The sequence below is a fragment of the Myotis davidii genome, unplaced genomic scaffold, assembly GCF_000327345.1.
Source record: "Myotis davidii unplaced genomic scaffold, ASM32734v1 scaffold226, whole genome shotgun sequence".
Taxonomy (NCBI): domain Eukaryota; kingdom Metazoa; phylum Chordata; class Mammalia; order Chiroptera; family Vespertilionidae; genus Myotis; species Myotis davidii.
In genome coordinates this window covers 3795024-3811446 of record NW_006297224.1, presented here as the reverse complement: position 1 = coordinate 3811446, position 16423 = coordinate 3795024, and the positions used below count along the sequence as shown (strand labels likewise).

The window sequence follows — 16423 nt, the reverse complement described above, 5'->3', positions numbered from 1 at the left end:
TTGCCCAGCTCCCATCGCTGGCTCCACCCCTACTTCCTGCTATCAATGGCCAGGGCGGCAAAGGCGCCTGATTCTCAGATCATGGCTGGGGGGCAGGGCAAAAGCGGCCCTGGGGTGAGTTTTCAATTGCTTTAATACTTTATCTATAGCCACTAAGAGTTCAATAATTAATGAAACCGTCCTCTTTAAACAAAATATATTGCCACAAAAGATTTTGTAAAATACTTAAATTTGAGGAATTTTTAATGTCATATATAGATAGAATTGCCAGTGTAGTTGTACCAAACCAAAAATATTTTTTTGTTAAAAGGGGTCATTGCTAAGTAAACAGATATTAAAGGATTTATAATTCCACTTTATTGAACCAAACATTAAAATATATATTACAATTTGATTCTATCAGCATTTTGATATTTAAGTAGCATTATGAAAGGTATGAATTCTGAAATATTTATATAGGCTGGCAAATAGTTTCATGTGTACTGGTAGTATGATTTCTCAGATTCACCTAGTTATATAATGATGATTCATAAAGTTAATCATTAAAGAACTTCCCTAGTTCTTTCCTAATCTAATCAACTGTGCTAAGCAAAGAATTGACTTTAAAACCAAATTCAAGTTAATTCATAACAATTTTTAAAATTTACATTGAAATCAAAAAAGGAATGTTTGTAATATGTTAAAAAAAATCCACAAAATGAGTATTACTTTAGGAAATACATATGTCATCTTTCCATGCTAAATCTGCTCTAAGTGGTGGCAGTTGGTTAAAACCCTTTCTTAAAACTTTGTATTCCAATTTAAAAATGCAAGCATGCTTTTTCAAAATATATCATTACAGCCTTGGAAAATGTAAAGATTAAATGTTAATATTGTTGACCCAAGCCCCCTACTAATTCCCAGGTGCCAATCAGACTTTAAATATGTATTTCATGGGGATTGTGTGTCTTCACCAAGTCCTCAGCTGCGTGTCCACGACTCACAGAGGGGAGAGTAGAAGGGAAGCCAGGTCTCCATCACACAGCACAGGCTCCCGCCACTTAGAACGTCAGAATAGTTCGGATGCTGAAATGTAAAATGACCATCTTTAGTGATTTGTGGCCATACCTTCCAAACAAGAACAGTTTAAGCAATTACCCTTCCTATCTGTTATAGGAAACTTAGGTAAACTCTGTTGTTGGAAATCCTTCCACGCTTGAGGTCCACACCAGCGAATTTTCCTTCTCCCAAGCCTCTGATAAGCACATCTGCAGCAGGCTGACAGGGAAAGGGGCTTTCTGGCTGAAGAGGAGGCATGAAGAAGCCTATGAAAGGGGATGTGTGGTGCTTAGACTTCTGGAAGCCTGGAGACTGTGGCAGTAGGTGAGACCTACTCCCTCACTTTATCCCCACAGCCTGGCCCTGAAGGTAGAGCAGGTGCTAAGTCCTTAGCTGTGGAATGACCGCATACATTAGTAAATGAACAGTAAATGCTTTCAAAACCATGCAAAGGCATTGCCATTTTGGGCAACTTGAGTTTTAGCAGCGTAGTGAGGGCCTGACCACCATGGGAAAATACAGGAAGGCAGGAGACCTATTTCCATGCTACTGTGTTAACACGCCCAGGGGAGAGATGGCTGGACTGAACTAGGTAATGCTCTGGACGACGAGAGGGAGGCGAGCTGGAGGAGACCCTGGGGTTGCATCGGCCGGGCCCAGCATCTGTTTGCATGTGGTGGACAACAGTGAGGAAGTCAAAGGTGATGCTCCGCTGCTAGTCTGTAAAAGCAGAAAGGGGGCGCTGCTTGCTGAGGTGAGAGGTACTGGTGGAAGAATTATCTGGGGTGAAGTTAATGCAAGTGGGACACAAGTACGACCATGCAGGACGTAGATGGAAATGAAGAGCTTGGGTTTAGAAAGCTCAACTTGGGATACTGGAAGCAAAATTCCTGAGAGCAGAATTTATGTTTCAAAATGGCCATATTAAGCTACTTGTTTTGCTTAACTGAGTGAAGGTTGTTCTGACCATTTAGCCCATTGTTTCCTTGCTTAAAAGCAGTTTGAATGTATGTTCATAATACAATGACCTGGTGGTCTAGACCAGATGTAGAGACACCAGACAACATTGGAAACGCACTCAAGGGAAAACTTAAGTGAGAATTTGGATCTCAGGTTAACGTACAGTTAGTTTCTTTTGCTAATGAAACCCAAGACCTTGGAACACAGTGGATGTTCAATAAGTATGTAGAGACCCAGTGAGTGAAATGTCATTTCATCTAGTAGACAGGCTCCCTGATTGCTGTTCCAAGCATCCATGAGCAGACATTGTAGTGACGTTTGTGTGAGTTTTTCCTATTCTACCTCTAACCTTGCCAAACCCTCAGAAGTAACAACAATAGTGACAAGAACATGCATGGTTGGCCCTGGCTGGGTGTCTCGGTTGGTTGGAGAGTTGTCCTGTACACCACACGGTTGTGGGTTTGATCTCCAGATTGGGGCATGTTCAGGAGGCAGCTGATCAATGATTCTCTCTCATCATTGATGTTTCTATCTCTCTCCCTCTCCCTTCCTCTCTGAAATCAATAAACATGTTTTTAAAAATCTATGAAAACACATCCTTGGGTGAGGATTAACAGGAACACCCATGTGTGCCTGGAGCCTGCCAGCTCTGTGGGAGGAATCCAGGGCGTGGTGAAAAGAGCACAGGCTTTGCATTGAGCTTGCATCCTGGTGCTGCCCCTACAAGGTCTGGCAAGTTATTTGCGTCTCACAACCTTAGTTTGTTCAACTGAAGATTGTTATCATATCTCACCTGCAAGCATCTGAAGAAAGCACATTTGAAAAAGCACTTTGAAAAGTGTAAAGCAAGAAAATGTAGCATTTCTTGAACAAGCTAGCATTTTTATGATGAAATAAGGATAGCCAAGATGAAACCAATCTGGTGTAGAAAAACAAAAGCCCAGAGGATTTTTAAAAATTTAATGCAGGAAAATGACGTACAAAGTCTACAAAAAAGTAATCCGCCATATCATTTCTTACTAGCTTAAAAAATCATAAATAAAATATGAAAGAAACTGGTATATTTATAAATATTGAATTGTTAAGGTGGCCTGTGGAGCGGAGATGAGATCACCATAAAACAAAACAAAACAAAACAAAAACAAAAAAACAAGTACCTTTTCCCTGAATAGAGGAGTTCGAATCCTTCTTGGATTTTTTTAAAAGGTAAAACATGGGTTATCAACTGGTCCAGGTCAAATTTCTTTGCCAGGAAATCATTCACTATTTTTGGAACATCATCTCTACTTTTCCAACCTGTAAATAAGCACACATTTTCTCTTTAGACTCTACTAAATAATATTTATATTTTATTATATTTGTATCTTGTCTCTTCTGCATTTTTACCTTTTCCTATATTGAAGTATTCTCAACTGCACACCAATAAGCTATTCTCCCAAAGGCCAACTCCTCCCCCCGCATAAAAACCTTTCATGACCCCACATCTCCTTCTAGCTGCCCCATATCTCTGTTCCTTTTATAGAATTTTTTTTTTTACTTTACAGAAAAATGTATCTCTAGTTCATTGTTTCCAGTTCCACTGCCTGTCCTGTCACTGTCTCTTGAGCCCACTCAGCTCTCTGCTGTTCAGCTCTTGTCGAGGTCACCCTGACACACACAATGTTCAATGCGAGGAAAGCTTGTTCTCTCTCCACAGCATCATCTGGGGCACAACCATGAGAGGCTGCTTTGTATAAAGGCAGTACTTTAGAGCTGGCTTCTTAGGGGAAATCAGACGTGAACTGACAAACAAACACTAAGAGATATTGACTTTGACCATTTGTGCGAAGTGGTGAGATTACAGATTACACAGGAATATTAGAAGTAAAATTCAATTATTCAGTAAATATCTGTTGGGTATACCCTAGTGCCAGGCACCAGGCAGGGACTACAGCAAAGCAAAACATATGAGGTCCCTGCTCCCAAGAAGCATGGGAAGCCTCTCATTTTACTGCCGAGAGACTGACCATAAATAGGCAGAGGGCGTCATCCAGTGACAGCAGGAGGAGAAAGACTGAGTAAGGGGCCATAGGCAGTGCTAGAGGGACAGACAAGGTGGGAGCAGGAGGGACTGCTATTTCATGAAGCTCAGGGAAGGCCTGCCTGTTAAGTGACATTCATACAAAAACATGAAGGCAATGAGCTGGGCAGGAATCTAGGGAAGGAGTATTTCAGGGAGAAGGCAGAGTAAGTGCAAAAGCGTTGAGGAGAGTTGGCAAGTGAGAACAGTGAGGAGGCCAGTGACTGGAGCAGAGTAAGAACAGAATAGTAGCAGCTGGGGACGGGGGACCAGATCACAGGGCACCTTCTGTCCATTGCATGTTTGGGGATTTTATTCTGAGCGAGAAACTTTAGTAAACTAATTACTAAAATTCTGTGGCACCCCAAAACAGACATTCTATTCTTTCCCAATCTGACAAAAAAAATAAGCATAATTTTGATCAATTTACCAAAAAATAATAATAGTAATTACCTACTCCTTTTGCTCCAAAGTGACATTTTGGAAAAAAAAAAAATCAGGTGCTTATAGTTGTTTGTAAGCATTCCTGGTACCAAGAATTAACCAATTGGATGCAATCTTATGTGACATAACCTGTAAGATGCAACTTTATTATATAGTCATAGTCTGGTTGCTCTATGGGAATGTTCTGTGTAGGGGACAAGGGCCAGGGCAGGGAGACCATTTAACAATGCTGAGAGTTGCTGATGGTGGCCTGGACAAGTGATGTTGAGAAATGGTCAGGCCCTGGGTATACTTTGAAGATAGAGCCATAAGAGTGTAATGCAAGGTTTGGGGCCTGATCAACAGGAATGATGGAGCCATCTTTTACTGAGATGGGAAGGCTGTAGGAGGAGTAGGTTGGGGGTTAGGGCAGAGGTGGTGGCATCAGGAGTGGTTTGGGGTAGGTTAAGTTTGCATGTCTATCAAATATCAAAGTAGATACATCAGGTAGGCAATTGTAGCTCACTTGGGGGTCTAGGCTGAAGATATAAAGTTAAAGCCATGAGACCAGAGGGGATTACCCTGGAAGAACATGGAAATAAGGAAAGGATCTGAGGACAGACACCAAAGTTGGAGATCTGAGGATGTGGAGGCTCCAGCAAATATTCCTGGAAGGAGTGACTACTGAGCTAAGAGGAGAAGAAACAGAATAAGAACAACAAACAAAATAATATCTAGGAGCCAAGTGAACAGAGATTTTGAGGAAAAGGGAGACATCAGCTGTATAAAATCCTGCTGATAGTTTATATACAACCAGGAGTGAGAATTTATCATTGTCTCTGTCAGTCATTTTGGTATGAATCTCAATTGTCCCAATAAAATGAAACAATCCATATTTGTTTGTTTGTTTTGGCTTTGGGTTCAGAAGTTTTTTGCTGATGCAATTGTGGATTGAACAAAGTCTATTTTTTATACGTGTTCTTGCCTATATTGAGAATAATGGATATAATCAGCACTTCCTATCCGATAAAGCATTCCCATAGAAAGATCACTGGTGCCTCTCATTGAGGCCTTTGAGGAACTTGATTTGAAAATGTTACTATTAAAAATGTGCCCAAGAATATTAGCCTTAAATCAGGTGAGAAGTGGGCCTTGTTTTGTATCATTGTGGTCACAGTCTCATGTTAGGTCACTTCATACCCATCCTTGGAACAAAGACCTTTAAGGGAGATCTGATGAGACAATAGGCTTCTCTCACTTATCCAAGGAACAGAATTCAAGTCCTCCTGAGCTAGAGGCTTCACCATCCTTACCTCCAAAAATGCATCCCTTCCACGTGCGTCCAGTGAAGAGCAGCATAGGGTTGTAGGTGAGCATCTTGGCTGATGGAGGAGCACCTACCACCACGCTGGTCCCATAGTTCATGTGGCAGGATGCGAGGGCATCAATCTAAGTTTAAAATGAAGAAGGCTATTTGTTTCTTATGTTTCACAGTATCTTATGGGCTCATACGTGCCCTACATACTCTCACAGTTCTAGTAGATGGAACTTGGGAACAGCCACAGTTCAAGTTCCCAAGTCATGATGCTAAATTAGGCCCACATGCCTTTTGTTTTTTGTTTGTGTTTAAAAATTCTCAACACAACTCTAGTCTTAATTTAGTCTTTCATACTTTTGCCCTCTAAGGCAGAAAGCAGAAATTCCTGTGATTGATGTTCATGACATTTTCAGTGTGTCATGGATCACAAAGCACAGTGGGAAATTCCTGTGTTATTTTGAGACCAATATCACCATTTCAGATAAGCCTTGGAAAATTATTTGAACTAAACTAACTCGAATTAACTATACTAAGTGAATTAACTTATTTTTTAAATTTAGTGTCAAAGTAAATAAAATGTGAGATAAAGAAGTTTTTGTGGGTTTTTTTGTGTGGCATATCTGAAATTAACTCCACGTTTTCTGGTCATTCACCCATTGGGTTTTTCATTAATAGTTTTTTGAATAGATGCTAGATTGTAGCAATGGATGTTGGCATTTTTCAGAGATCAGTGTTGATAAAGGTACCATCTGAAAATCAACAGGCCCTAACAGTATGTCCAATAGTCTATGTTGCCTCTGTAAACATACAATCTAAAATGATATTTGTTACTGTGGGATAATTCTAAGTGCCCTAGGAAAAGAATGTGATAACAATGGTAAATTAAACACTAGTTATTCATAAATACCAAAATATTAAAGTGAATTAAATGTACTACTCAATCATGAGCAAGATTGGCTTTGTCTTACATTTCTGAATCTCCTCAGCCTGCCCAAGCTGGGGCTTTGTTAGCCAGGAGCTTGGCACCTGTTTCTACATGGACAGCTGGTGCTGCGGGCTGCCACAATGGAACCATGTTTGAGAAAGTTGAAGGCTCCTATTTTAAGAAAATTTAGATCGGAGAAAACTAATCTCAGGTGTAAAGAGTGAGAGTTGGATACATCCTGGATTTGGAGGAAGAGATTGCCAAATTTGGAAAAGTCCATTTCCTCCCTGGATCTCCTCATCTCTCCTCAGGGAGTCACTTTGTGCTATTTGGCTTGCTAAAGTATAAGCAATGGGCTTGCCTTTGCCAATAAATTTACATATGCAAACAAGGAAGAGAAGACAGAAATTTGTTTAGATGCTTGACTACCTTGCACTCCGGTTACCTGAGAGGGATGTGGTGTGATACTTAACTTTAGTCACGCAGACCTGCTCATAAGCTTTTGACTTTTAAGCAAGGTTGTTTCACATCACCAGCTTTTGCCTAATAAGTATTTCAATAGTTGTTTGTTAATAAAGTCATAGAAAATGACTTTTACCTTTTATGATCAAATAGCTTACATATTATGTGGTTCCCCTAATCTTGGCTCTTACCATCGTGTCAAGACGCCCAATAACTTCAAAACTGTAACCTACAGTGTTGCCTGTCATTTCTGACAGCACCTCACTGATAGGCTTAGTAGAGTCCTTGGGGCTGATGCAGTCAGTGGCTCCTACAGCCTTTGCCTTCTCAAATTTGTCTTTGTTGAGGTCAATTCCAATGATCCTGGATGCACCAGCCGACTTACAGCCCATGATGACTGAAAGGCCAACTCCTCCCAGGCCAAAGACAGCACAGGTGGAACCAGCGGTGACCTGTGGAGAGAAAAGTTCATGCAAGCGTTAAAGGTGGGATAAAAGAAGTTAAATCTGTAAAGTATTTGCAATATTAGAAACACAAAATTCAGAGGCTGTTAGGATTGGATTACTTATTCTGTTGGTAATGCCACAAAGAGGACTAGAAACAGAGGGTCTGAAAACAGAAAAGGAACAAAAACAATATTTGCCAAGTAAGTAAAAATCCTTTATAAAAGGGTACATTATATAAAAGACCTCTGTTATGGGAGTTTTTAAACTCATCTAATCTCATAACAGGATTACATAAATTCTAAGGCAGTGATTCTCAACTTGTGGGTCGCGACCCTTTGGGGGTTGAACGACCCTTTCACAGGGGTCACCTAAGACCATCGGAAAACACATATATAATTACATATTGTTTTTGTGATTAATCACTATGGTTTAATTATTTTCAATTTGTAACAATGAAATTGGGTGTCACCACAACCCATTTTTGTGGTTAAGAATAGTATTTCCTCAGAAAGTTTCTAGATGAAATTATTTAGAATGGTACGTATGTAGCTGGTTTTTGAAGGTAAAGTTTTTAGACGAGTATACTCGTCGACGACTGAAAAAAGAACATTTTGTGAAAACGTGTATACACGTTTCTGCCGGGGAAGGGGTTAAAGGGTCGTGGCATTAGAAAGGTTGGGAACCACTGCTCTAAGGTCTCCATTATCTCTTCTCCACAAAGCTATGCTAAATCGGTTTAAAATTTTGGTCTGACTAGCATTTACTTAATAACCATAACTCTGAGTCATTTTAAAATAAATTGTTTTTTTTTTATCAAAGTCAAACCTCCATGTTTCTTTTTATTAAGTATATTTTATTAATTTCAGAGAGGACAGGAGAAGGAGAGAGAGATAGAAACATCAATGATGAAAGAGAATCATTGATCAGCTGCCTCCTGCACAACCCCTACTAAGGATCAAGCCCACAACCAGGGCATATACCCTTGAGCAGAATCAACCCCGGTATCCTTCAGTCAGCAGGCTGATGCTCTATCCACTGAGCCAAACCTGCTAGGGCACCAAGCCTCCTTGTTTCAATAGATGATCTATGTGTTGTTGTTCTGGGTAGAGGAACAATCTGAAGTAAGCAGAAATGAAGGCTCTGATCAAGTTAAAGAATCAGAGGCAGATGAGAGGAGGTTCAAGAAACTATCACTCTACAGATAGGTGCCTGGGTCCTAGGGAGAATTACTTAGAGATACAGCTCCTTAGTGATTAAAAATATCACCCTTCATAGCCACCATGGTCTAACGCTCACTAGACATTAAATAAGGAAGTACTATAGTGCATAAAGGAGACTCATTCCATACCTTCCTGGAGCTTATCATCTAATAAGTACCACTAACGATATGAGACTTTGAGATTTGGGACACGCACTATTAATGAAGCAGCCATGTTCCCTTGAATAATGGAAGAAGTTTTTCTTCGTTGGAGTAGACAGAAAAACAAGAAGTTCTCTGAGCAAGAGTGATAGGAACCAACTACAGGAGGATTTGGGAGATGAATGTTCCAGACAATCAGAATAGCATGTGTAAATGCCTCCATGCAGGAACAGCTCAGCAGGCGTCAGGATGCTAAGAGGTGTGGCTGGCTCACAGTGGGTAAGATGAGATTGTTCCAAGTATGAAAATTACTGAAGGATTTTGTGGCAAAAATAATGTGTTCCAATGTATGTTTTATGAAATTACTCTGGCTTATCAATGGAGATTTATTTGAGATGGTCAAGAAGAGTAATGAAGACAACAAAAGGGAGACCATTGCATCTGTCCAGTCAAAAATAATGATGATAGCCCTAATCGGTTTGGCTCAGTGGATAGAGCATTGGCCTGCAGACTGAAGGGTCCCGGGTTCGATTCCGGTCAAGGGCATGTACCTTGGTTTCGGGCACATACCCAGTAGGGAGTGTGCAGGAGGCAGCTGATCGATGTTTCTCTCTCATCGATGTTTCTAACTTGCTATCCCTCTCCCTTCCTCTCTCTAAAAAAAAAATAATAAAAAAATAATGATGATAGTCCATTGAAGAAAATGGAGATATTTAAAATATACCTTGTATGTAAAGTTAACAGGACTTGCTGTTGGGTTTCATCTAAGGTGGTGGAGAGAGAAGATAAAGAATGAAGAAAATTGGAGTGGGCAAATACGTTTGAGGGGCAGGAAGTAAGAAAATTAAGGATTCCATTGTATACCTATTCAGTTGGAAATACCTGTGAAACATCCAAATGGAGATGTCCAGTAGGGAGTTAGAAAAAAGAATTTGGAGAGAGTTTAGTTATAGATTTGGACTTAAGTAACATATATAGTTTTTTAAAGACTTTGGAGTTGATAGCATACCACATTATTGTTTGTGGAATGGCTGTCCTATTACAAATTATTACATGTTATTCTACTTACTTCTTGCACCCATTAAGAGTAAAATAAATGTAGTCCAAATAAACATTCTTAAAAAATCATTCATATGCCAAAAAAAGACAATAAGCCAGAATTTTATTTTGTTGTTGTTCTAGGAAAAAAACACACACATCTCATTCATGTTTTCATCTTATATACCAGCTATTATGGATTGAATTGTGTTCCCTCCAAATTCATATGTTGAAGTCTTAATCCCAGTTCCTCAGAATGTGATCTTATTTGAAGAGAGGATCTTTGCAGAGGTAACCAAGTGAAAGCAAGCTCATTAGGGCAGGCCCTAACCGAATATGGCTTGTATCCTTCTGAAAAGGGGAAATTTGGACACAGAGACTGTTATAGCTGAAAGGCGATGGGAAGAGACACAGTGAAAAGAGCCAAGGAGAGCTGCCTAGAACAGACCCTCCACTCACAGGCCTCAGAGAAAACCAGTCCTGCCAGCACCTTGGTTCTAGTCTCCAGAATGTGAGACAATAAATTTTGGCTTAGGACAGCCAGTCGGTGGTACTTTGCTATGACAGCCCTAGCACACTAACAAACCAGCATTGGTACCTATTTTGTGAAAGAAAAAAGATGTGTTTCTGAATCTGAATTTTAAAATTTAGAAATAAACCTGAAGGAAATGTCGAGGAAACACAATTAAATCTAGATATTTTATTTTCACTTGTTTAGAAGTAAAAGGTCTAATCTGAATTTTTCACTTTTCCTCCAGTTGATTGGCATTGTGTAGAAACAGCCTGCATATAATATGTTTTCAAAAGCCTTTAGGATTCCAAGAAAATCATTAAAAAAGCAAAAAGGAAGAAACTAACCCATCCTGCTTCTTACCTTGCCAGTTTTTATCGCAGCCCCATATCCCGTGGAAAACCCACATCCAATTAAACAGACTTTCTCAGGAGGAGCTGCGTCATCAATCTTAGCAACAGAGAATTCATCCACCACTGTGTACTCAGTAAACGTACTGGTGTTCATGAAGTGGTAGACCGGTTTGCCCTTGCATGAAAATCTGGTAGTGCCATCATCTAGTACTCCACGACCTGTAATGCTATTTGACAGATCAAATACACAAGTCAGTTAATTCAATGCAAAATTTAGCACTGGAACAATTTAAATGGCATAAGAGTAAAAATGTCCAAAACCTACTCGCTCTTAATGCAAAGGTTTCCATCTGGGTTGCGGCAAGCATTGCATTCTCTACATTGAGGCATAAAGAGGGGGATGACTTTGTCACCTAGAGGGAAATCACCATGATATAAGATGTTGGTTATTAACATTAAAATATGAAATAAACAATTGTGAATTGGGCCCATGCCACATACAAGAATTTCTTAAAAGTATTCTAAAATGTATAAGCAGCAGAAGGTTTGCTTGCTAAAGGTCGAGACTGCCAAATTAAATTTCACTCAGTGTCATCCAATTCTCCCTGTATCCTTTTATTCTCCTAAATTATGTCAAGGCTGTCTCTGCTAATCCCTAGTTGTGCTGTTTTCTTTGCTAGAATAATCAGACCCTACTTATCTCAAACTTGTGATGTGTTATCTGCACACCTGGTTTCACTGTAGTGACTCCTTCTCCAATGCTCTCCACAAGGCCAGTTGCTTCATGTCCCACAATCACTGGAAACCTGGACACCATTAGTCCTTTAATCACATGGTCATCTGTGCGACAGATTCCTGTGGCTAAAATCTGTGCTCAAAGACAAGAACATTGCACCAATCAGCACACTGGTCACTTCACGCTGGGAGGACATCTACCTCAATCTTGAAAAGATTATAATTGTTTATTCAGTTTGAGTGCCAAATATAATAGTGTTGACTCATAGAAGATTCTGAGCTTAATACCAACCATCGGACATGATCCCGCTCATCAAGGGATTGATTTACAATATTGCTGCCTCTGACCCTACTTTGAATCTCAATGTCTGTCTATAGCAAATTGGTGCTCTATAGCAAATTGTGAGATTTGCAGATGTTACCATGTGACCAGTACAAAAGTAGATTCTTATAGCCAGGCCCTCTTAGGACCTATTAATGAAGGGTGATGGGAATGGCATGCATGAAGGTAAGTGAGGAGCAAAATCTTACTAGAGTGTATAAGTAACAGAAGATCAAAGAATGACTGGCAGCAACATCTACTCAACCTGGTGTCCAAACCAATGCTTCGGCTGTGAACAAAGGAACAGGGAACACTCCAGGAAGCTATTGTTTCTCCAGACACAAGTGAATTTCTCATTCTTTGGGAAAAGTAATCTCAATACTATCTGACTTCCAAAAAATTTTAAAAGAAATCATTAGTTGTAATTACTAACCATTTTTAAAAATCAGAATCATGTCAATAAAAATTCAACAAGTAAAAGTTTTAATAGAGCAGATTAGTAGTGTTTTTAATGAATAATTGCCATTAATTTCATAACCAGCATGACAAGACCTTTAACAATAAACAAGAACCACTAAGAAGAATAATGTATAAAATTTGAGAAACACCTCTTTATTCAAGAATCCAACTTCAAATAATGATATACTCAAGACAGTTGGGGTAGCATTTTAGGCTTATGTATTCTAAGGCTCCTTACCTTGATACGAACTTCTTTAGCCTTTGGTGGGGCAACTTCTATTTCCTCAATGGAAAAAGGTTTATTTGGCTCCCATAACACGGCTGCTTTGCATTTAATAACCTAAGAAATTGGTGAGAATTAAAATGGGTCTTAATTATGTCTGTACATAAACATATTCCACACAAAAAATTTAAAAAAAATGAATAAAAGATTTTATTTGACATTCTAATTTGACCAGGATTATTTTCATTAAAACTAGAATTGTAATCATTAGAAATCATCTTGTGTGCTTTGATATATGAGAAATGTAATCTGAATGATTGATCCATAGTCACATGAGAAGCAGGGTTGAACTAGACCTGGACAGCCTTTCTAGCCCTTTGTGGGGGTTTTTTAGTGAAACATAATATTTTACTAAATTAGGTTCTTGTACTGTAGTACAAGAACTTCAAACTAACAAAGCTGTCATCTTTGTATCACTTATCCACAAGGGCAAATTTATAAAACAGATAATGCTGCTGATTTTTCTGTAAGAATTTAAGCTAGTATTTAATTGCTGTATAATCATGTAACAATGGGGAGGAAATTAGAAAGTTAGCATGGTTAGAGATGAAGAGAACCACAAATGTCATGAAGTATACAGAATGAGTTCCTGGGTGACTCAACCTGTCAGTTTGCATCTCTGTGTCCCTTTTTTATACCTATCCCAGTTTTTGCATCTAATTGGGTCTTAAATTCTTAAAGCAGAAAATTACAGAAGTAAATATTTTTGATGCATCCAGTGCTTAATAAAAATTATAAGAAAAGCAGGAAGAGATACATCCACTCCTAGTACTGCTGCCTTCCTACATAACATACATCTAAATATACATGCAAAGGACGTAAGGAGGAAAATACAACAAGTTAATAAATATGTAGTGCAGTAATTATTCTCCTCAGTTATAAACAGGTTTTTATGTTTATAAAAATGATAAAATATTCTATTTTAAGTCCATAATAACTTTTTATTTAATGAGAATACCCAGTATAGTAGAAGGGGAGGCAAAATAGGCAATTCATTATCCTATATAATAAAATGGTAATATGCAAATTGACCAAATGGCAGAATGACCGGTCACATGATGCACACTGACCACCAGGAGGCAGACACTCAGCGCAGGAGTTGCCCCCTGTTGGTCAGTGTGCTCCCACAGGGGGAGTGAGGCTCAGCCAGAAGCCCTGAGCCGGGCTCACAGCTGGAGAGCACAGCAGCAGTGGAGGGACCCTCTCCCATCTCCATGGCAGCGCTAAGGATATCCCCTGAGGGTTCCCAGACAGAGAGGGTGCAGGCCTGGCTGAGGGACCTCCCCCAAGTGCATGAATTTTGTGCACCGGGCCTCTAGTTAGAAAATAATTTGTAAGTACACATCAGGATACTAAATTTTTTTTCTTGTAGATGGTAACATTTAAAAAAAGTTTTTATTGATTTTTAGGGAGAGAGGGAGAGGGATAGAGATAGAAACATTGATGAGAGAGAAACATCATTGATCAGCTGTCTCTTGCACACCCCCTACTGGGGATTGAGTCTACAACCTGGGCATGTGCTCTGACCAGGAATCAAACCCATGACCTCTTGGTTCCTGGGTCAATGCTCAACTGCTGAGCTACACTGGCCTGGCATAGATGGTAACATTTTATTGGCAACTATATTGAGATATCTTTGACAAATAAAAATTGAATATATTTAAGGACTATAACTTGATATTATATGTATCATCACAATCAAGCTAAATAACTTATCCATCATCTCTAGATAGTTAGTAGAGTGTGTGTGTGTGTGTGTGTGTGTGTGTGTGTTATGTGTGTGTGTGTGAGAGAGTGTGTATGTGTTAAGAAGATTTAAGATCTATCCTTTTAAAAAATTTCAAGTATTTAATGGAATATTGTTAACTTATCATCACCACACTGTACATTACATCTCTAGATCTTGTTCATCTTGCATAACTAAAACTTCATACCCTACTTAAGAGTATCTTGATCTTAGACACAGAGAGCAGACTGGTGAACCCCAGAGGGCAGGAGGATTGGGGAACTGGATGAAAGAAGTAAAGGGATTAAGAATTACAAATTGGTAGTTACAAAGCAGTTATAGGGATATACAGTACAGCACAGGAGATATAGTCAGTAATGCTGTGATGACTGTGTATGGTGCCAGGTGGGGACTGGCAGTGTTGGGGGGAAACACTTTGTGAGGTTTGTGATTGTCTGGCCACTGTGCTGTACACCTCGAACAAACGTGGAATAATGTTGAAGGTAGACTGTAGTTTTTTTTAAAAAAGGAAACAATAGATTCCTCAATAGAATCCGTTCAAGCTGCTGCCCCAGAGCTGGAGCTCAGATGGAGTGAATAAGGGTAAGTCCATGTTCCTGGCCCTTTTAAAGGAAAATCTGTGATTGCCACAGCCTCCTTGTTAATCAGCCACAATCCCAGCTTGTTTTTACAGCCCAAGTTATGGGAACTTCTCTTCCCAGCTCTGGAACCCTGGGCTGGGGCAAGGTGTGAGGCTTGGATCCCTTGCTCCTCAAGGAAGGCTTCCTCAGCCAAGATATTCCTCCCAATTAAAATAGTCACACATGGGTGTTGGACCGGCCTGTTCCTCACCTCCACCCCTCCTATCAATCTAGATGTGCTTTCTTCTTTAATTTTTTGGTTGTAGAACTACTATTCAGCCAGGTTTCAGGCAGCTCTGAATGATGTTGTTCTGTATTTTAGTTGTAATTTTGATGTGGTTATGGGAGGCTGCGAGTACCTGTGTTTACCTATGCCACTATCTTGGTTCTCTAGGGTGATTATTGCTATGGGCCAGATTGTGTTACCCAACATTCTTATGCTGAAGTCCTGACCCCAAGCACCTCAGAATGTCTCTGTAATTGGAAATAGAGTTTTTAAAGAGGTAATTAAGTTAAAATAATGTCATTAGAATGGGCCTTCATCTAATAGGACCAGTGTCTGCATAACGACACAGATATATGCAGAGAGAAGACCATGGGGAAACAGAAAGAAGATGGCCATTTACAAGACCAGGGGAGAGGCTCAGAGGAAACCAACCTTGCTGACACCTTGATCTCAAACTTCTAGTTTGCAGAACTGTGAGAAACTACATTTCTGTTGTGTAAGCCACCCAGTCTGTGGTACTTTGTTATGGCAGCCTGAGCAAACTAAACATTTATTACTAGAGGCACGATGCACAAAATTCATGCAAGGGGCTCGGCCCTCGCAGCCGCGGTGGCTACCTCGGCTCTCACAGCTTGGGCTTCGTCCAGAAGGTCATCTGAAAGGTCATCCGGAAGGTCATCTGCTGTTTGGCCATCAGGTTTAATTAGCATATTACGCTTTTATTATTATAGACTAGAGGCCTGGTGCATAAAAATTTGTGCACTAGGGGAGGGGGAAGGGGGGTCCCTCAGTCTGGCCTGTGCCCTCTCGCAGCCTGGGACCCCTCGGGAGATAACACTCTGCTGGCTTAGGCCTGCTCCCGGGTGGCAGAGGGCAGGCACAATCCCTAGGTGCAGCACCTGGTCGGGCTCAGAGAAGGGACGATTGGGGAGGTGGGGCACCGCCCCCTGTCATGCACAGAGCAGGGCAGATTGGGAGGTTGCGATGCCAGCCTCAGTCACGCTCAGGGTAGGGCCAATTGGGGGGTTGGGGCACCACCCTCTGTCACACTCAAGGCAGGGTCGATGGGGAGGTTGCGGAGCCACCCCCTGTCATGCACAGAGCAGGGCCAATCAGGCGGTTGGGGTGCTGCCCCCTG

General features: G+C 40.3%; 1 protein-coding gene across 1 annotated transcript in view; it reads right to left on the bottom strand.

Moving 5' to 3' along the window:
* Positions 1–336: 336 nt before the first annotated feature.
* Positions 337–16423, bottom strand: part of ADH7 (alcohol dehydrogenase 7 (class IV), mu or sigma polypeptide) — a 23215-nt gene continuing 7128 nt past the window's right edge. The window contains exons 3-10 of the mRNA XM_015570008.1: positions 12648–12749; positions 11623–11761; positions 11219–11306; positions 10904–11120; positions 7377–7637; positions 5794–5929; positions 3156–3294; positions 337–1065 (exon numbers count right to left, since the gene is read on the bottom strand). Coding sequence (XP_015425494.1) covers positions 1041–1065; positions 3156–3294; positions 5794–5929; positions 7377–7637; positions 10904–11120; positions 11219–11306; positions 11623–11761; positions 12648–12749 — 1107 coding nt within the window. The 3' untranslated portion in view covers positions 337–1040. The remainder of the gene's footprint in view (positions 1066–3155; positions 3295–5793; positions 5930–7376; positions 7638–10903; positions 11121–11218; positions 11307–11622; positions 11762–12647; positions 12750–16423) is intronic.